The sequence below is a fragment of the Ahaetulla prasina genome, chromosome 5 (genome assembly GCF_028640845.1).
Source record: "Ahaetulla prasina isolate Xishuangbanna chromosome 5, ASM2864084v1, whole genome shotgun sequence".
NCBI classification, from domain to species: Eukaryota; Metazoa; Chordata; class Lepidosauria; order Squamata; family Colubridae; genus Ahaetulla; species Ahaetulla prasina.
In genome coordinates, this window is record NC_080543.1 from 84,332,653 (window position 1) to 84,354,781 (window position 22,129).

Below are 22,129 nucleotides of genomic sequence, written 5' to 3' on the forward strand. Positions count from 1 at the left end.
TACGATATATAAGCATATATATAAGCATAAGCATGAAATAACTATACGAATTGGATACAATCAAAGGGAACATTAGGAGAGGAACGGTAGGCACGCTGGTGCTCTTATGCATACCCTTTACAGACCTCTTAGGAATGGGGTGAGGTCAATAGTAGATAGTCTTTGGTTAAAGCTTTGGGGATTTTGGGAAGAGACCACAGAGTCAGGTAGTGCATTCCAGGCATTAACAACTCTGTTACTGAAATCATATTTTCTTCAATCAAGATTGGAGCGGTTCACATTAAGCTTTAATAAATCTATTGTTTGCGCATGTATTGTTGCAATTGAAGCGGAAGTAGTTTTTAATAGGAAGGACATTGTAACAGATGATTCTATGAGTTAAACTCAGGTCATGTCGAAGGCGGTGGAATTCTAAATTTTCTAAACCCAGGATTTCAAGTCTGGTGGCATAAGGTATTTTGTTGTAATCAGAGGAGTGAAAAACTCTTCTTATAAAATATTTCTGGACACGCTCAATTGTATTAATGTCCGAAATGAGGTGTGGGTTCCAGACAGGTGAGCTGTATTCGAGAATTGGTCTAGCAGATGTTTTATATGCTCTGGTTAGTAGTGTAAACTTTCTGGAGAAGAAACTATGCAAGATTAGGTTTACAATTCTTAAAGCCTTTTTTGTGATGTAGTTGCAGTGGGCTTTGGCACTTAGATCATTTGATATGAAAACACCAAGGCCTTTAACGGGGTGAGGGTCATCTACAAAGTAATGTCCATCGAGCTTGTATTTAGTGTTCTGATTCTTTTTTCCAATGTGTAAGACAGAGCATTTGCTGGTTGAGATTTGGAGTTGCCAAATTTTTGACCATTCCAACACAAAGTCAAGGTCTTTTTGAAGGGTAGCCATATTATTGGTAGTGTTAAATAGTTTAACATCATCGGCGAAGAGAACACAATTACTTATAATATGGTCACAGATGTCGTTAATGTATAATATGAAGAGTGTTGGTCCTAGAACGCTGCCTTGGGAGACACCGCTATTGACAGGAGCAGGATTTAATAGGGCACTGCCTATTTTGACTTTACCTGTGTACAATTTCACAACTGAACCTAAGACAATGTCCATGAACCAATGAAATATATTGTCTGTAGTGTGTATTGCGCAGCTAAATAATCATTGTTATAGGTTTACCTATTTTTAGAAGATAAGAGTGCTATTATATGAAAAATAGGACATGCAACAATTCAGAATGCATTATCTAGTTCCTATTTAATAACAAACTATGGTGATCATTGTTGTTCAGTCATGTCTGATTCTTTGTGATCCCATGGACTATATCATTCCAGCCCCTCCTGTTGTCTCCTGGAATTTGTCCACATTCATGGTCATTTGCATTGACGACACTAACCATGTCATCCTCTGCCATCCTCTTCTGATTTTAACATATAAAATTATTCAAAATTATAATTTTGAGTATTATAATTATAATTCTACTATATTAATTTTTTATTAATTTATTATTACTATGGTGCTAATCTGATTTTAACTGAACATAAGGATCAAGTGATTATTGGTCAAGAAGCAGCATCCATCAGTCATAGGAATATGTTTATGAGTAACTTTGGTTTGTAGAAAAGATATGATCCCAGCTTCTTCATCAATTTAAATCAAAGCTCTAGTATTTCCTTCATAGAATTTTTGGCTTGACCTTGACTATAATTGCAGAAAAGTAAATGTCAATAAATATTATAAATGGTAGCTACTAAAATCACATACATACTGCATTCTGAAACACATTTGCTAGGAAATAAGTCCTGCTGAACACAACCGATCTTGCTCTGAATAATCATCTACTTACTTGATCCAGTCTGGTATCCTCCAGAAATATTGGAAAAGTACCCCTTGAATTCATTTATAGAAGTCTGATATATTAGATTGCACTATTAATCTGCTGTTCATTATATAGAATAGAATAGAATAGAATAGAATAGAATAGAATAGAATAGAATAGAATAGAATAGAATAGAATAGAATAGAATAGAATAGAATAGAATTTTATTGGCCAAGTGTGATTGGACACACAAGGAATTTGTCTTGGTGCATATGCTCTCAGTGTACATAAAAGAAAAAATATGTTCATCAAGGTACAACATTTACAACACAATTGATGGTCAATATATCAATATAAATCATAAGGATTGCCAGCAACAAGTTATAGCCATACAGTCATAAGCGGAAAGAGATTGGTGATGGGAACTATGAGACGATTAATAGTAGTGCAGATTCAGTAAATAATTTGACAGTGTTGATGGAATTATTTGTTTAGCAGAGTGATGGCCTTCGGGAAAAAACTTGTGTCTAGTTGTTCTGGTGTGCAATGCAGTCTAGTTGTTCTGGTGTGCAGTGCTCTATAGCGTCGTTTGAGGGTAGGAGTTGAAACAGTTTATGTCCAGGATGCGAGGGGTCTGTAAATATTTTCACGGCCCTCTTCTTGATTCGTGCAGTATAGAGGTCCTCAATGGAAGGCGGGTTGGTAGCAATTACATTGGAATAGATCTGAAATTGCACAGACTTCCAGGTTCATGATTATGGATATACTTCTAGTCAAAATTTTAGAAACATTTAACTTCAGAATGGCTCACACCTTCTAATACAACTTTTTCAATCAGGGTCTTTGGGTGAATCTACTTTTATTTTTCTTTCTTTGCATGAGATATTTGCTTAAGATGTCTTAACAAAAAGACGTTAAAAATTATGGGTTTTAATGGCTAAAGAAGAATTAAGCTTTTCATATGCATTCCTATGAGCTCCAAACTTGGGATTACTAAAATTTATTTAGTTATTAGATAAATAGAAAGTTAACTTATTAAACAAATAATTTTCCACTCCTGTGTGGCTTTTTTACATAGGGAAACAAAGAGGCTGTGTGTGTATTCACATATTCTATACCTGATGTCTTAATTTACGAAAAATAAGACTAGTTTAATGGTTTCAAAAAATAGGTACTTCATATACACTTTGGAGAATGGCAGAAAAAAAGCATTGTAGAATGTCTTTAGAAAGCTTCTGAGGTCTTCTAAAACATTGTGAGACTGAGAAACTATTTGTAGAATGATGTGGCCTGGTGCAGCAAGCAGCTGCTTTGTATAGGGCCAGGCCAGACATACCTTGTCAAAAATGGGATGAAGATGACAAAGGTCAGCTCGGTGTGGCAGGGTCTGGGGCATAGGATGTATGAGGGCTTTGCACTGAGGCACTGGGATACCTGGCCATGGCATGGGATTTGAGGTGGTACACCTCAGTGGTGGTAGCAAGGAAATTGCTGAAGGCCCTGGGCTTCTACCTCAGCTTCAGAGCTGCCACTGAGGAGTGCTGCTATGTAGGGCAGCCCAAAGGACAAAGAGGGAGAGAAGAGGGTGTGTGAATTATACCCTGTGGTATAAGCGGACTGCCAAGCACCCCATTTTTGATTGTGTGACTGTAGTGATGCTGTGGTGATGCTGGAATGACCAAAACTTCCAGGAACAGGCATAATTAACATTCATTCAGTGTTACTGTAACTTTGAATGGTCATACCTTTCTTATACCCCGCAGATACATTAAAGTGTTTTTGCCAGTAGAAAGGACCTAGCATTTGCTTCCCCAATAGCAACCAGAATTCAATTTGCCACTTGGCTGCTCTTTTCAGTGAGAATTTGTGGAGCCTGGGAGATAACAGTAAAACACTGATTAAGGTAGAACCTTAGAAGAATATGAAGATCTTGGTAACCTTCATATTCACTAATGTATAGACACAAAAGGAGACCTGGGTGATCCTTAATCCTGACCAAGCAGGAATCTCTGTTCTTACCACTGTGTATTTTTCAGAAAACACCTTTATTCCTTTCCTTTTAGTTGACAAGTCAAGGGTAATTTCAAAAAAAGTTGTAAATTTTACTTAATTGCTATTGTTTTCCTTTGTTTAAAATTGAAATCCTATTGCTTATTCTATGTAATCAAATTCAGCAGTTTTTGTATTGATGTATGTATAGTATTTATCAATCAATAAAAAATGGTCTGCTGATCTCTCTCCCTGTCCCTCTCCCCCTCCCCCTCCCTCTTCCTTCCCCCCCTCTCTCATATCTATCATATATCAACCATCATTATATCTCTATCTCCATCCATCTTTCTTGTGGATTTTTATGCACTATCCAACTCTGCAGTTTTTGTATTGACATTTGTATTGTGGACTTTTACCATAAAATAAGATTGGTAGGCTAGCCTGCCTGTCTTGGAAGCCTGCAGGCAAATTAATTAGCTGAATACCAGGGGGAGGGAGCAACGAGAAAGTAAAATGACACTTTCTATTTACATTGATTCTATTGCAAATTTGTCAAGATCATTGGAACCTAATTCAAGATTCAGAGTCAGGCATGAGATAAAGTATCAGCTAGATTAAGAAGCACCAAATAAAAGACTGTCACTACCCAGCCACTGCCAGAGGAGTGTTATTGTTAGTATGCTGCACATCAATTACCATTAAGAACTCTTTTATTTTCCAAAAGTGCTTTATTGAAGATACATTTTCCAGTTTGGTTTATCAAATGGCTTACATTGACTGATATAGTCAGGCACAACACTGAAGTAACTTGGGTACATTTAAAATGTAGATGTGCTCAAAAGAAAGATTCATGCTTCATGTAGCAGATGGGCTTTTTGCAGCATCTAATTGGCATTCAGTCTAGCAGGCACCATTAAACATCTTTCTATGCTCCAGATGTATTAGAATACAGTTCCCATGATATCCAGCTGGCATACTAGCTAGAAATAGTGGGAATTGAAGTCCAAGCTGCTTGGAAGGGTCCAGATGACCTAATCCTGCCATAAAATATGAAAACAACACCTTCAATGGAATAGACAGGGCATTTTTCATGAATCACAGTTCTCTGGACTCTGTAAATACGTTCCAGTGCTCCGGAAATGTTCTTATTTTCACACTTACACTTCATCAAGATCAACATCCAACAGATATTTGATAGATCTTTATTTATTGTCATGGATGTATACATTGTAGCTTGTAGCATACAACTACATGTAATTTTTCAAAATTGTATGTATAAAAGAGGATTTTTTCGTAAATATAAAGAATGTAATTGTCATTTTCATTTAAACGTTAATTCAATTAAATAAATTTAATTTTTTGTCTTGGCTACATCTACTTTTGGATTGTAGCCTAAGGCACCTAACTCAAAAGCATATAGCAAACATTTAGCTTCACCTCAAAGGTTGTAAATCCCTAGCTTGCCCCTTATATGTTCTTAAATATTTAAAGTATTTCATTCATTATTATGATTTAATTTTCACAAAAGTTCTGGGATTAGAAACATTAGAAATCAAATATGCAGGTATGGGATGGAGAATAGTTGGCTTGTGACAAAGATCTACTGATTGATTGCAAATCCATTATGATGAAACTATGTGATATAGTCACTAAAATAACAATTTGTTAAAGGGAAAGCCAACAGAAACATAACAAGTAATAGCAAGTTCTACTTTATGTGTTGTTCAGAGCCCATATTGGTCAGAGCCCACATTGGTATTATTTCCAATCCTGGGAAATAAATTTTAAGAAAGACTAAAAGAAAGTAGAATAAACTTTAAAAGTAGCAAGTGAGGATGTTCAGAAATTTATAAATCAGTCTCCCAAAGAGAGTGTTGGGAGAGGTTATGTAAAATTGGCTTGAAGAATAAAAATGACTGAAGGAAAATATGATAAGTCACTTCAAAGGACTGGAAGCAGGGGTGAAATCTAAAAATTTTCCCTACCAGTTCTGTGGGTGTGGCTTAATTGGTGGGTGTGGCTTGGTGGTCAGATGACTGGGTCAGCATGCCAATAACAATAAATAATAAAAATAATAAACAAAGTATACTAAATAATAAAAAGTACCAAAACCCAACTTTCACACTTTACACAAACACAACACAACACAACTGACTCACACACAATATAAAAGCAGCTGCACTTCACCCAAAATGCCCCCTGCAACAAACAGGAACCTCATACAGCCACAAAAAGCTGAAAAATCAACTTTCACACTTTACACACACACACAACACAACACAACACAACTGTCACAGACAATGTAAAAACAGCTGTACTTCCCCCAGAATGTCCCCTGCAACAAGCAGAAACCTCACACAGCAACAAAAAGCTCAAAAACCAACTTTCATACTTTACACACACATAACACAACACAACACAACTGACTCACACACAATGTAAAAGCAGCTATACCTCACCCAAAATGGCCCCTGCAACAAGCAGGAACCTCACACAGCCACACAAAGCTCAAAAACGAATAGCTAGGATCACCAGAGGAGCCTTTTAAAACCTTTTTTTTTTACAACCTCTTTGGCCAAGAGGTTGTTTTAAAAAAGAGTTTAAAGGGTTCTGACAATCTCAGCTGAGCCACGGGATCATTAAAGGCTTTTTTTTTTACTTTTAAAGGCATGTTTTCGGCTGAAGAAAAAATGCTTTTAAAAATAAAAAAAACTCTGATGATGGCATGGCTCAGCAGGGGCAGGGGGCGGGGCCAGGGATTTTTGCTACTGATTCTCCGAACCACCAGCTACCATCGCTACCGGATCGGGTGAGCCGGTCTGAACCAGGAGCATTTCACCCCTGCTGGAAGGATATTACTTAGAAGAATGTCAGCTCCTCAAATATACAGGTAGTCTTCGGTTAAGGGATCAGAATTTCTATCGCTAAGTGATGCATTTGTAAACTGTGAAATCACATGACCACATCACTTAGTAACAGCAAACCCAACACTCCTTGTTGCTGTCCTTCATTGAAGATCATAGGATGTTAAGTGAGTTTCAAGCAGCTTAGCAGGCAAATAAGTTGCTGCAGAGCCAGGAATGGCTGTTGCTAGGTGGGTAAGTGTGGCCACCGAATGAGTTGTTATTAAATAAGACTTTGAACAGTTAACAAGAAGTGGTTCTTAAAGGTGGTCTACCTTTTAACTTAAAGGAAGGCATATTCAACTGAGTGACCTTATGTCAGTCACGTTCTCTCAGCCAAACTCATCTCACAGGGTTGTTGCGGGGAAAATAGGGGAAGGGATTTTTGTTGGATATGTTTGCTATTAATTATTTGTAGAAATAATAAAGATGGGATATAAATAAATAAACATTCTAGCTGACAGAAGAAACAAAATGATTAAGTAGTGCAACAAGCAGAGTAGGCCTAAGTAACTCCTACAAATTAAATCATTCTCACGATTGTATGAAAATTGACTTTCATTTGGTTTTCTTTCTTCAATAGTAGGGCAATGCCTAACACAGACCAGAAAGGATTAACATAGCCAATGTATTAGTTCTCGTCTTCATGTCCCATTAACCAATATGAGTATCAGAATCAGAAAAGAGCTGGAAGTCCAGTCCCCTGCTCAAGCAGGATACCCTATACCATTTTAGACAAATGTGTTCTGTTTCCCTTCCCCCAATACTCCCAGCAAAGAGTCAGTCAGAGGCCTCTTTTCTGATTTATTTACATATATATAAATGTCCTGGCTACGTCTACCCACGGGCCTGCCAAGTTTCTGGAGATAACAAGGAAATTACAGATAAGGCCAGAATTACTCACGAATATATTCTTCCCTCCGTTGATACAGATTGCCCGCGCAAATTCATTACTTTGTCCAAGACAAAAAACCAGGAAGTCCCGCCTCCTATTTATAGTCTCTGCAGATGTCACTGCATGACAATTATGACTTGGCTTTGTCCCAACTCTTCCGCTGCTGCGCACGCCGATCACGTCTTCGTAATCTTGCATCACTCCAAAACTGTTCTTGGGGCGTTGCCAAATCAGAAGGAGGCTCCATGGAATCAGGCTCCTCCTCCCTTTGAGTGGGTGCCAGGGAGGGAAAGGGCTCACGAGAAGCAGGGCTGGCCAGGTCTTCTCCCTCACTTTCTGAATCATCCGAGTCCAGGAGTCCGGGTCCAGGAACTTGGGTCACAACACTATCCCTCACCGCAGGGCCCTTCCCCCGGGGCTGACGATCGGGATGCGGTCGGGCTGGGTTCTGCTCATGGAAGGCCTGCACCAGGTCAGGGGCATGAACGTCGGAGGCATCTACCCAGGAGAAATCAGTCCCGTATCCCTTCCACGCGATCAAATATTGGAAACGACCCTTCAGCCAGCAGGAGTCTCGTACGCTGTGGACTTCGTATTCCTCCGATCCGTCCTCGGCGACAGTGACGGGTGCTGTTGGACATCGAAGGGGACTCGGTGTGGCCTCAGGAACCAGAAGGGACCGGTGAAAAATGGGGTGGATCCGCATGGATCGTGGCAGGGTCAGTCGGTAGGAATACATAAATGTGATTAAAAAATGTGATTAATGGTTGATGACTGCCTCGACAGGGAACGGGCCGATGAATCGGTGGTCCAACTTCTTTACCGGGCGGTCGGACGGGAGGTGTTTGGTGGAGAGCCACACCCGGTCTCCAACTGCCAGCGGGGACGTTGCCCGTCGGGAGCGGTCGGCGGACCGTTTGTAGTCCTCCTTTGCCCAATTCAGCTGCTGACGTACCAACTGTTGGACCGCATGCAATTCCGTCAGGAAGGTCTGCGTTTCGGGAACAGGAGAGTCCGGTGGTGCCAGAGGGAAGAGCCGCGGATGGTACCCCACATTGGCAAAGAACGGGGTCATCTGAGTAGAGGTGTGCTGAGAGTTGTTAAAAGCAAACTCCGCCAGGGACAGGTAGTCGGCCCAGTTGTCCTGTTGCTGGTTGATGAAGCAACGGAGATACTGTTCCAGTATACCGATGACCTTCTCTGTACCCCCGTCGGTCTCCGGATGGTGCAATGACGACAGACATACCTGCACCTCCAACGCGGCCATCAGGCTCTTCCAGAAGCGGGCTGTGAACTGAACTCCGCGGTCCGAAACCACCCTGTCCGGTAGACCATGGAGGCGGAAGATGTGCTGCAGAAAGAGACGGGCGTTTTGCGGCTGTGGGCAGTCCGCGGCATGGGATGAAGTGTGCCATCTTGGTGAGCATGTCCACCACCACCAGCACCGTGGTGAACCCAGAGGACGGCAGCAGGTCTGTCAGGAAGTCCATAGAGATCGCCCCCCAGGGTCTGTCGGGTGTCGGCAAGGGCTGGAGGAGCCCGGGAGGTGCCCCCGTGGCGGTCTTGGCTTGCCGGCACGGTAAGCAGGATGTCACGTAGGCATGTATATCATGCCGCACTCGGGGCCACCAAAAGGTCCGTGTCACCAGGTGGAGGGTCTTGAAGAACCCAAAATGTCCTGCTGCAGGGTTGTCGTGGCACTGGGTCATGACGAGGGCTCGGAGTGGTCCTGTGGGCACATATAATCGCCCCCGAAACTTGAGTAAGTCCTCCTCCAAGGTCCAAGGAGATGTGCGGCCAAGGCTTCTGCCGGCAGCACTGTCCGTGGAGGAAGGGGGTCCTTGGCGCAGAGGTACTCTGGCTTGCGGGACAGGGCATCCGCCCTCCGGTTGTGACCGCTGGGAATGTAGGTCACGCGGAAGTTGAACCGGGCAAAAAACAACGACCACCGGATCTGCCGCTGGTTCAACTTCCGAGCTGTGGTGAGGTGCTCGAGATTCCGATGGTCCGTTCGGACCTCCACCTGATGTCGGGCCCCCTCCAGATGGTGTCGCCAAGCCTCGAATGCAGCCTTGATAGCCAGCAACTCTTTTTCCCAGATAGTGTAGTTGCGCTCGGAAGGATTGAGTTTCCGGGAGTAGTAAGCACAGGGAAAAAGTGTGCCGCCATTCGTCGGAGCCTGTAGCAGCACCGCTCCCAGAGCCACATTGGACGCGTCCGTTTCCACCACAAAAGGCCGGAGCGGGTTGGGATGCCTCAGGACGGGTTCCGTGACGAAGGCTTTCTTGAGGGCTGTGAATGCTTCTTGCTGCGGGGGACCCCACCGGAACGCAACCTTCTTCCTGAGGAGCTGGGTAAGTGGAGCCGTCAGTGTGGCGAAGCCCGGGATGAAGGTCCGGTAGTAGTTGGCGAAGCCCAGCAGGCGCTGAACATCCTTCACCCGACGAGGGGCTTCCCAGCTACACAAAGCTTCTACTTTACATGGGTCCATGGCTATGCCCTCGGGCGAGATGATATGCCCGAGGAATTCTATGGAAGTCCGGAAGAAGACGCATTTCTCCAGCCGCATTGAGTTGTTGCTCCAAGCGTTGCAGAACCAGACCGACGTGTCGAAGGTGGCTTTCGCTGGACGGGGAGTAAAACAGGATGTTGCCAGGTAGATAACCACGAACCGATCCAACATGTCTCGGAACACGTCGTTCATGAAGTGCTGAAAAACGGCGGGAGCGTTGGTCAACCCAAATGGCATGACAGTGTATTCGTAGTGTCCGTATCGGGTGCCGAATGCCGTCTTCCATTCGTCTCCTTCTCACATCCGCACCAGGTTGTAGGCCCCCCGGAGATCGAGCTTGGTGAAGATCATGGCCTCCCGCAACCTCTCCAGTAGCTCCGGGATGAGCGGCAGGGGGTAGCGATTCTGCACCGTAATGGCGTTTAGCCGGCGGTAATCACAGCATAGGCGCAAGTCCCCTGTCTTCTTCTTCACGAAGAGGACCGAGGCCAAGAGAGGGGACTTTGAAGGCCGGATGAACCCTCGGGCCAGGTTTTTGTCCAGGAAGTCCCTGAGGGCGGCTAACTCGGGCTCCGACATGGAATACAGGCGTCCCACAGGCAGTGGTGCGTTGGGCAGAAGGTCCACGGGGCAATCGTAGGGCCGATGCGGGGGTAGTCGGTCCGCCTCCTTCTCGCTGAACACGTCGGCGAAGTCCGTCAGCTCAGGAGGCAAGGTGATGGCAGCGGTGGGGCGTTCTGGCGGCACAGGTGTGGCGGATGTGATCGACGCACTGCAGACTCGGGAAAGAGATGGCGTTCGCGACCAGGCCACCTGAGGATCGTGGGTCCAAAGCCAGGCCAACCCAAGGACCAAGGAAAATGAAGGTCCGCCGTGACATAAAACTGGATCGCCTCCTCATGGTCCCCAATAGCCAGGCGCAAAGGCTGGGTGGCGAATTTAATGGGGCCGGACACCAGTTCTCGCCCATCAATTGTCTCTACCGCATCGGAGGGTCCACGGAACCACGGGACCGCAAACTGGGTCACAAAGGCCTGGTCCATAAAGTTTGTTGTGGCCCTGAGTCCACCAGCGCATGCGCCTGGAGCCCGTCCGACTGGTTCCCCAACCATATCCGTGTGTCCAGAATCAGATGCCGAGGGGCCCAGAGTCTACTTCCATAGCGTCCAGTGGGGGCTTAGTACGTGCCCGACCTAGGGTTTCCCCGAGGTCAGGCCTGCTCCGTTTCCCGATTGGTCACGCTGTGATTCGGGGACCGGCGTGCGTGCCCCACTTCGCTTTCTGGGGCAAGAAGCGGCGAAGTGGCTGGGCTCCCCACAGTACAGGCACAATCCCCCTTGGCGCCTCCGGTTCTGCTCCTGGGCTGTCAGGCGAGGTCTGGCCGCTCCCAACTCCATGGGCTCTTCCGCAGCGGTTACAAAACGTGGGGCGACCCTGGGTGCTGGTGGTGCAGGAAGTGGGGGTGCAGATGTCGACGGCGGGTCCCGGGGGGTGCGACGGGACGGTCGCCGTTGCAGACGGGCATCGAGGCGGAGACAAATGGGCACCAAGTTGTCGAGGGTCCGCGGCGCCTCCACGCGGGCCAGCTCGTCTTGCAGTTCCTCTGAGAGTCCCTCCTGGAACGCGTCCACTAGCGCTGCATCATTCCAGTCAGAGTCCTGGCACAAAAGACGAAATTCGGCGATGTACTCCTGCAGGGGGCGTTTCCCTTGACAGAGTTCCTTAAGGCGCCTGGTTGCCATCAGCATTCGAACGGGGTCCTCATACATGGTGCGCAGGTGCTGCCAAAAACGCTGTTGGTCCGCCAGCAGGGGGCTGTCCTGGAGCAAGAGGGGCGTGGCCCATCGAGCAGCCGAGCCGGAAAGAAGGTTAATCACGAAGGCCACCTTAGCCCGGTCGTCTGGGAAATCCTCTGGCCTCATAGCCATGTAGAGCTGGCACTGTCCCAAGAAGGTCGGGAACATCTCAGGCTGCCCAGAAAACTTATCCGGCACGGTTATCGGGCACTTGCGGCCGGGAGGAGGTGGGAGGATGGGGGCCGGCAGGCACATTCCTGGCAGCAAGTTGGCCTGCCAAGTGAGCCACTTGCTGCTGGAGCTGTTGATTAGCCGCTTGTAGCTGCTCTAACTGCTGCTGTACCTGCTGCTGGTCCATCTTTGGTGGAAGATGTTTTAGTCAGGTCTTGGACAAAATGTTCTGTTTCCCTTCCCCCAATACTCCCAGCAAAGAGTCAGTCAGAGGCCTCTTTTCTGATTTATTTACATATATATAAATGTCCTGGCTACGTCTACCCACGGGCCTGCCAAGTTTCTGGAGATAACAAGGAAATTACAGATAAGGCCAGAATTACTCATGAATATATTCTTCCCTCCGTTGATACAGATTGCCCGCGCAAATTCATTACTTTGTCCAAGACAAAAAACCAGGAAGTCCCGCCTCCTATTTATAGTCTCTGCAGATGTCACTGCATGACAATTATGACTTGGCTTTGTCCCAACTCTTCTGCTGCTGCGCACGCCGATCACGTCTTCGTAATCTTGCATCATTCCAAAACTGTTCTTGGGGTGTTGCCAAATCAGAAGGAGGCTCCATGGAATCAGGCTTTGCCGGCCCCTCCTCCTCCCTTTGAGTGGGTGCCAGGGAGGGAAAGGGCTCATGAGAAGCAGGGCTGGCCAGGTCTTCTCCCTCACTTTCTGAATCATCCGAGTCCAGGAGTCCGGGTCCAGGAACTTGGGTCACAACAAAATGACTGTCCAGTCTCTTCTTAAAAACCTCCAGTGATGAAGCAGTCAGAATGCCTGAAGGCAAGCTGTTCCATTGGTTAATTGTCCTCACAAGTTTCTCCTCATTTCCAGCTTGATTCTTTCCTTGATTAGTTTCCATCTATTGTTTCTTGTCCTGCCCTCCAGTGCTTTGGAAAATAAATTGACCCCCTCATCTTTGTGGCAGCCTCTCAAATACTGGAATATTGCTATGATGTCTCACCTAGACTAGCCAAATCCAAATCATCCAACTGTTCTTCATATGTTTTAGTCTCCAGGCGTTTAATCATCTTAGCTGCTCTTCTTTGTATTTTTCCCAAAGTTTCAACATCTTTTTTGTAATGTGATGACCAAAACTGGATGCAGTATTCCAGGTGTGGTCTTACTAAGCCTTTATAAAGTGGTACTAATACTTCATGTGATTTTGATTCTATGCCTTTGTTTATACAACTAAGAATTGTATTATGGTAGCTTTTTTGGCTGCTGTGCACACTGCTGACTGATGTTTAAGTGATCGTCCACTAAAACTCCAAAGTCCCTCTCACAGTTACTGTTTGGAGCCAGGTTTTGCGTAATCTGTACTTGTACCTTTGGCTTTTCCAGCCCAGGTTAAAACATTTCTCTACATTAAATTTCATTTTATTATTCATTTTATTTTATTATTCGTTTCATTTTATTGGATAGATATTGTTCATGTCAGGGGTGGGTTCTAAATATTTTTACTACCGGTTCTGTGGACGTGGCTTATTTTGTGGGCATGGCTTGGTGGTCATGTGACTGGGTGAGGGTGGCTTGGCAGTCATGTGACTGGGTGGGCGTGGCCAATTACAATAAATAATAAAAATAATAAAGTAAACAAAACAATAAGAGGTACCAAAACCAACTTTCACACTTTACACCCACACAACACAACTGACACACACACAATGTAAAAGCAGCTGCACTTCACCCAAAATGGCCCCTGCAACAAACAGGAACCTCACACAGCCACAAAAAGCTCAAATACCAACTTTCACACTTTACACACAAACACACACACACACACACACACACACACCACAACTGACACACACAATGTAAAAGCAGCTGTACTTCACCCAAAATGGCCCCTGCAACAAGCAGAAATTTCACACAGCCACAAAAAGCTTAAAACCAACTTTCACACTTTACACAAACACAGCACAATGTAACTGACTCACACACACACACACACACACACAAAATGCCACATACAGCTTTGTGAGATTATGTGTGTTTGTATAGTTAGAGTGAAACACTATAGAAACACACCAAATCTCAGAAAGCTGCACAAATATTTTATTTTATTTTTTAGATCAGGGGTCTCCAACCTTAGTAACTTTAAGATTTGTGGACTTCAACTCCCAGAGTTCCTCAGCCAGGAAAGCTGGCTGAGTCCACAAGCCTTAAAGTTACTAAGGTTGGAGACCTCTGTTTTAGATAAAAACAGCTAAATTTAAAACTTCCTTAACTTTTAATTGCTGTCTAAAAAAACCCAACTATTTTTTAATAGTTTACTTACCCAATTGAGGCAGGCAGATTGAGTTGTTCACCGAGGAGATGGATTGCAGGCAGGCAGATTGAGTTGCTAGCTGATGCAACTGATTGCAGAAGCTGAAGTAAAGCATGGCTTTGCAGCTCGAAAGGAGCAGTAATTAGGTAAGTGGGGGAGTGGGTGATTGGGTGGGCATGGTGGGGACTGTTGTAAGAAGTTGTAAAAACCTCTTACAAACCTGTGATGATCAGGAAACTCATCTGGGATCGCCAGAGGAAAAAAAGATTTTAAAAGGCTCCTCTGACGATCCCAGCTGAAGTTGCCTGATGCAGCTCAAAACCTCTTAAAAGGATTTTTTCTACAAGCTCTTCAGCTGAAGAGTTTGTAGAAAACATGTTTTTTAAAGGTTCTGGTGATCAGGCAATTCAGCTGGGATCGCCAGAGGAGCCTTTTAAAACCTTTTGTTTTTACAACCTCTTCGGCCAAGGGAACTGGTTTGGGGGCATGGCCAGCTGGGCATCGTTACCGGTTCTACAAACTTGGCCAGATTTTTGCCAACGGTTCTTAAGAACCGGTCCGAACCGGTAGCAACCCACCACTGGTTCATGTCTGTTAAGATCTTTTTGGATCCTGAGCTTGTCTTCAGAGGTGTTGGCTATTTCTGCCAGTTTAGTGTCATCTGCAAATTTGATGAGTTCCCCCTTCTATTCCTTCAAGTAAGTCATTTATGAAGAGTACTGGGCCTAAGACAGAACCTTGTGGTACCCCATTGTTTCCTTCTTTCCATGTGGATGTGGTGCCATTAAGGACTACTCATTGAGTACGGTTTATCAGCCAGTTACAAATCCATCTGGTGCTGATGCTGTCTATCCCACATTTTTCTGCTTAGCAAGTAGTAGGTTGTGGTCTACTTTGTCAAAAGCCTTGCTGAAGTCTAAATATACTATGTCCACAGCATTTCACTGGTCTATTACTGTTTCTCAGAAATTAGACTGGGTCTTATTTTCTTTGGACCTCCAAAATAAGTGCTAGGCCTTATTTTGGGGACATATCCCCCCCCAATCTACTGGTATGAGGTAGGGGGGCAGGGTAAGCAGCCCCTTGTGTCAGCTTCCCAAATGGTTGCAGCAGGCTATCCTATCATCCATGAAACACCTGATTCACAGGTGTCAATCAGGCTGTGGCCTCCAGCAAGTGTGGCCACTTTTGCAGCCGATTGCAGCTGCAAAAGCAGCAGGAAGCCAAGCAACACAACCCACGCACCTCACGCCTTGCACTGGCCTTCCAAAGGGTACTGTACACACACAACACAACACAACAAAGCTGACACACAGAATGTAAAAGCAGCTGTACTTCACCGAAAATGGCCCCTGCAACAAGCAGAAACCTCACACAGCCCCAAAAAGTCCCAAAACCAACTTTCACACTTTACACACACACACAACACAACACAACACAACTGACTCACATACACACAGAAAATGCCACATAAAGCTTTGTGAGATTTTGTGTGTTTGTGTAGTTAGAGTGAAACACTGCAGAAACACACCAAACCCCAGAAAGCTGCACAAATATTTTATTTTATTTTATTTATATTTTTAGATAAAACCAGCTAAATTTAAAACTTCCTTAACTTTAAATTGCTATGTCTAAAAAAAAATAAAACTCCTAAAAAACCCCAATTAACTATTTTTTTAAAGGCCCCCCCCCACTTACCTAATACAAGGGAAAAGGCAGGCAGATTGAGTTGCTCACTGATGAGATGGATTGCAGGCAGGCAGATTCAGTTGCTAACTGATGCAATTGATTGCAGCAGCCAAAGCAAGGCCGGAATAGTGAGCGAGACCGAAAGAAGCAGGAAGCTGCCAAGAAGGCAAGTGGGGACCGGGCGATTGGGTGGACATGGGGGGAGGCAGGGATTTTTGCTACTGGTTCTCGAACTACCCACCCTCATCGCTACTGGATCGCATTTCACCCTGGAGGAAACCCTTTCAAACAGTGCTGCCTGCAATTCTTGTTACTCCACTCTGTCGTCTCTCTCTCTCTCCCTCCCTCCCTCCCTCCCTCTCTCTTTCTCTGTCTCTCATTCTCTCTCATACAGAGAGACATTTGATCTCTTGAAAAGGACGGTGTGCTTGGCTTCTATCATAAGTGCACTCTTTCCACAATCTTCTATAATTGCTCGTCCTTTTCTCAAGCAGAAGCAGCTGGTTAGAGGCGGGGTGGGGAGCCAATTCTGATGGGCCACATGGCTTTCTGACTCATTGTAGCAGCAGCCTAAGCAATATCCAAGTTCCAGGATGGTGGAGCGCAAACCTGCTCTGTAGCCACAAGCTGAGCTGTGAAGCAGAGGGGCCCTCAGCTGCAAGGTTGCCTGGTGCCATGGGCAGGGATGGGGCTAGCAAGAGTGTGCTGGAAACATCTCCAGGCACCTGGAAAGACAGAACTCCCAGCCCACATTGGATCAGCTTATCTGCTGGCTGCGGTTAAGGGGCCCAGCAGCCATCAGGTAACCAGGGAAGGGAAGGGCTGCTTCTTGTGCTAGCCACACCCACTCCTTCACTGGGACTTATCTTTGGGGTAGGGTGTATATTAGGCCCACCCCAAAAAATCAGGCTAGGACTTATTTTTGGGGAAGGTTGTATTTTTTGGGAAACACAGTAATTTAGTCACTTTGTCAAAGAATTGTCAAAGAATAAGCTAAACCAGCTACAGGTACCTGAACAGACTTGTAAGTGGATCACAAGCTTCCTAACAAACAGGAAGCAGCAGGTGAAGCTAAGCAGAATCACATCAGATACCTGTACAATTAGCACAGCCCCTCTCCCCCAAGGCTGTGTTCTCTCTCCACTTTTCTTCTCTCTGTATACCAATGACTGCATCTCTAACAATCCATCTGTTAAACTACTGAAGTTCGCAGATGACACAACAATGATCGGTCTCATTCGAGACAATGATGAATCCGCATACAGACGGGAGGTTGAATGACTAGCCTCGTGGTGCGACCAGAACAATCTGGAATTGAACACACTCAAAACCATAGAAATTGCGGTAGACTTTAGGAGAAACCCTTCCATACTTCCTCCTCTCACAATACTAGACAACACAGTATCAACAGTAGAAACCTTCAAATGTCTAGTTTCTACCATATCTCAAGATCTAAAATGGACAGCTAACATCAAAAATGTCATCAAAAAAGGACAACAGAGAATGTTCTTTCTGCGCCAACTCAATAAGCTCAAACTGCCCAAGGAGCTGCTGATTCCAGTTCTACAGAGGAATGATTGAGTCTGTCATCTGCACCTCTATAACTGTCTGGTTTGGTTCTGCAACCCAACAAGAAGACACAGACTTCAGAAGATAATTAGAACTGTAGAAAAAACAATTGCTACCAACCTGCCTTCTATTGAGGACCCGTATACTGCGCGAATCAAAAAGAGGGTTGTGAAAATATTTACAAATCCCTCACATACTGGATATAAATTCCTACCTTCAAAATGACGCTATAGAGCACTGCACATGAGAACAACTAGGCACAAGAACAGTTTCTTCTCGAACGCCATCACTCTGCTAAACAAATAATTCCCTCAACACTGTCATGCTAGTTTTTTCTTGGATTTCTTGTTTTTCTTTTTTTGTGGTATTGTATTGAACTGGGCTTTTATGATGATATTTTTCAGTGTTTCCCACACTTCTTGAGTTGTTTTCCCCTTTAGGATTTTTATCCATGAAACGTTGCTTAGAGTCTCTCTGAGTTTGTTAAAATCAGCTCTTTTAAAGTTGAAGGCACTGGTTGGATTATATTCTATTGCTTGTGTTTACATTATATTGAATTAGAATAGAATAACAGAGTTGGAAGGGACCTTAGAGGTGTTCTAGTCCAATCCCTTGCTTAGGCAGGAAACCCTTCAGACTTCAGACAAATGGTTATCTAATATTTTCTTTAAAAGTTCCAGTGTGGAGTATTACAGAATTCTCATACGATGTGGTTGCCAGCATTTCTCTAATATTTTGCAACCTTTCCAGTTGAAAAAAATAGCTATGTAAATGTAAAGGCTAATTTTAATGAAAATTTTATTAATAAAAGCTGTCACATCTCGGTTTTATTTCATGTCACTATATGTAACAAAAAGTAAGGAGATGTCCGTTGTATCCCATCAATGCCTGGCGTGTATAGATAACATTTAATGGCTGACATTCAAAAAGTTATTTGAAAGGAAAAAATAAAACTATTTTACCACATGGATGAATGGTGGAATGGAAAAGGGATGCTATTAGATATTCTCATTTTTCCTGCAAACAATTATATCTTATAAATTTCCTCGAAGTACTTCCATACTGTATTGAGCAAATCTAGGAGTGCCATATTATTATAGAAAAGATTGTTGTAATTAAAATTATACTCTATTCCATTTTGTTGATAGAAGCTTTTCATTAGTAAAGAGATACCTAATAAGAGTTTAATTCTTTTCATTTTAACTAAAAAAACCACAATGACATACCACAAATTTCTTATGAAATTCTTTTTGATCTCAAGAAGAGTTATAATTCAGCATGGATTGTTACTGTGAAAAGCCTTTGTAGCTATCACTTCTATCAGTCTAAATTTATGTAAATCTGTAAATTTCTATCCAGTAAATTTAAAGTATCTGATATTCTGTTTATGGAAAAATAAAGACTATCATTTATTTTTGAATCAAATTTTAAATTCAGAACTCAGAGTTAATGGTGGACTACTTTTAGGCTCTGAAACAAATATTGTGACCTTATTTAAATTAATAATTTAAATAATTATTTAAATTAATAACTGATGCTTTGGTGTAACCTACTTATCCACAGTAAAGCAGAATTTACTCAAAGGACCATAAAATGAATAGATGCTGATTTAAGATCCTCTATCTTGAAAATAAAAAAGGCAGACATGTTTGTTCACACACTGCTTGAGTCATCATTTGGTTGTCTACAATGCATCCATTATAGCTTGTCCTTCAAGATTTATTGTTAAATGTGATTTAGGAATTCAATCGTGTCTTATGAAAGAAATTTTAGTTAAGTAAATTGTAACTTAATGTACTGTAAATTGGGATTCTATATAATATTCCATTTGTGTCTAAATTAATATCATCTGCAGTTTACTATTAAGCTATGGCATTTCCCCCATAATTATTTTATAGTATTTGTACAATGGTTGTCAGATTTCTCTATTTTTAAGGAACACTTTCCAAAACTGTATCTGCCAAGAAACAGCTGAACGTATGCCATTATCCTAGATCTTGCAGAGGTTCTGAAGTAGATGTTATATGAAAACAGTTAAAGTAATGATTTAATAACTGTAATGCTGTAATACTGAAATGATGATGCAATGAGAATGAGTCAACAGGGTTATTTAAGTGATACAAGTTTAAGAGGCTGTATATATATGAGAGGCCTTGTAAAGGAGTCTCTCTCTGTGTGTGTGTGTGTGATTCCGTGCTATAGTTGATGATTGATTGCCTGATTTTGCCTAGTATGTGTATGTATATATTCTTTGTAGATAAACCACTATTTGAAAGATAAACTTCTGTTTATTGTATTTTGCTCCTGGGTTGTCTTAAAATAGTCACACTGTGTACACTCTGACAGGTTATGGGCCCAGTCCAGAGAGAAGGCCAGAGTGATTAGAGAAACCAGAGAGAAGGGAAACCCAGGAAGAGCTTGCACCAGAGTCAGAGGGGTTGTGCATCATGGTGAGTTAGTGGTTAGTGCTTGTAATGAAAACAGGCAACATGGCTTCCATCAGCATAGTGGGAGGAGATTTTGTAGTGTCTCGTGTCAAGGTTCTGACAGATGCCCTAATTAACTCATGAGTCAAGCTGACATCTTGGCTGAATGAGACAAACTACCTCTCCTGGAGTGTAAAGATGGAGATGCACCTGCGAAGGGAGGAGTTGTGAATGATAGTTACTGATCTACCAGCAGTCCTGGATGATGGAGACTGGAGAAGAAATGAAAAGGCATTAGCCAGCATAATTCTGGCTTTAGAGGACAGTCAACTGATACACGTTGGGGGTCTCCAGTCTGCAAAAGAGTGCTGGAGGTGTTGAGCAGTGTGTATGTTAGAGAGACTGCAACCAGTAAAGTGTTGCTGACAAGGAGACTGTAAAGCACAACTGAAACCGGAGGAGAGCATGTCCACACATCTACAGGCTATGAGAAAGACATTCCTAGAATTAGAGGAAAGAAGAATGATGTTTATTGAGACATACAAGGTATTTGTGGTGCTCAGTTCGTTGGACGCTTCATGAGACATTCTTGTAACTAGCTTAGAGTCCATGCAAGAGAGAGACTTAACCATGATGTATTTAACTGGCTGATTGTTGGAGGAAGAATAGAAACGGCTGGAGAGGATAATGCTCAGCACAGGCCAACATCTGCAACATCCCAAGATACAAGCAGAATGGCTGAGACTGTTTACACAGTGAAGTATTGCTACATGTGTGGTTCTACAGAGCATCTCTAGAGACACTCCCCTGAGTGGAGAAACAGAGGAGCAGCAAGACAAAGGCATAGGGCTATTCAACACATGAGGAGGGCTTCTTCATCATTGTTTTCCCTGGCAGCAACAGCATTTGAAAACACCAGGAATACTTTGGTGTTGGACAGTGGGGCGAGTCAGCATATTGCTAATAATGCACAAAGATTTTCTGGCTTGAGACCAGCTAAGCAAACATTTGTTAGTTTGGCCAATAGTCAACAATCTGCTGTTAAAAGGGAAGGTAAAGTCTATGTGCCTGAGATAGGAGAAACATTAGACAATGTCTTATATGTACCTGACCTAGATCATAATCAGTTGAGTGTTTCCAGGTTAGACAGTCAAGGTTATGAAATACTGTTTGTAGAAGGACAGTACTCCATCAGGAAAGGTGGAAGAATTAGTGCATGAGGGGTTAAGAAGTATAATCTGTACATTCTAGAAAGGCAGGAGAATAGTTGTGCGCAAACACTTACAAACACTCCCACATATGACAATTGTGTACATTTATTGCATAGAAGATTGGTGCATGCAGGTTTTAGAGTACTGCAGAAGATGTCAGACCTAGCTGAGGGACTTAGCATAAAGAAATGCAATGTATATTTACATTGCACTGTTTGTAAGGAGTCAAAGTCCAGGATGTATCCTGTAAGTAAGAAAAACTCAAGGCAAACAAACAGAGTTATACCTAGGAGTTATATCTGAAAGGTGTAATAAAGGTATACCTCCTGAGTAGTTCACTGCAAGTGGGGTTAGAGTAGGTAGTATTCATAATGAACCCCATTAGTACCAAGAGATATGGTCATGGTCATTGCCTAAGGAAAAACAAGATAAATGGAGGAAGTTAAAGAGAATGTCAGGCAGGCAGAGAAATCAAACTGAGGAAACTGAGCTAGTGAAAACAGAAAGTGAAGCTATTCAACAAAGAGATTATAAGCAGGATGTAATGAAAATTAAAGAAACAGATTGTACGGAGTCATTAAAAAATGAAACTAGGAGCAGTTCCAGCAGCTGTAGTAGTAATGGTACTAGTAGTGTTTGTAGCAGTGAGAGTAGAAACCGAAGCAGGAGGCGTGAACATAATAGAGATAGAAAGCATCATGAATATGTTAAAGTTGTTTAGTTTTAAATGGGAGTGGTGTTAAGGTAATGATTTAATAACTGAACAGCTACTGTAATGCTGTAATATTGAAATGATGATGCAATGAGAATGGGCTAGCA

At 43.3% G+C, this 22,129-nt stretch overlaps 1 protein-coding gene across 1 annotated transcript in view; it reads right to left on the minus strand.

Annotated features, from left to right (window-relative positions):
• Window positions 1–4,652: 4,652 nt before the first annotated feature.
• GRPR (gastrin releasing peptide receptor) overlaps window positions 4,653–22,129 on the minus strand; it is a 135,079-nt gene continuing 117,602 nt past the window's right edge. Inside the window, exon 4 of the mRNA XM_058186014.1 lies at window positions 4,653–4,849. Within this exon, the coding sequence (XP_058041997.1) occupies window positions 4,789–4,849 (61 nt within the window). The 3' untranslated portion in view covers window positions 4,653–4,788. The remainder of the gene's footprint in view (window positions 4,850–22,129) is intronic.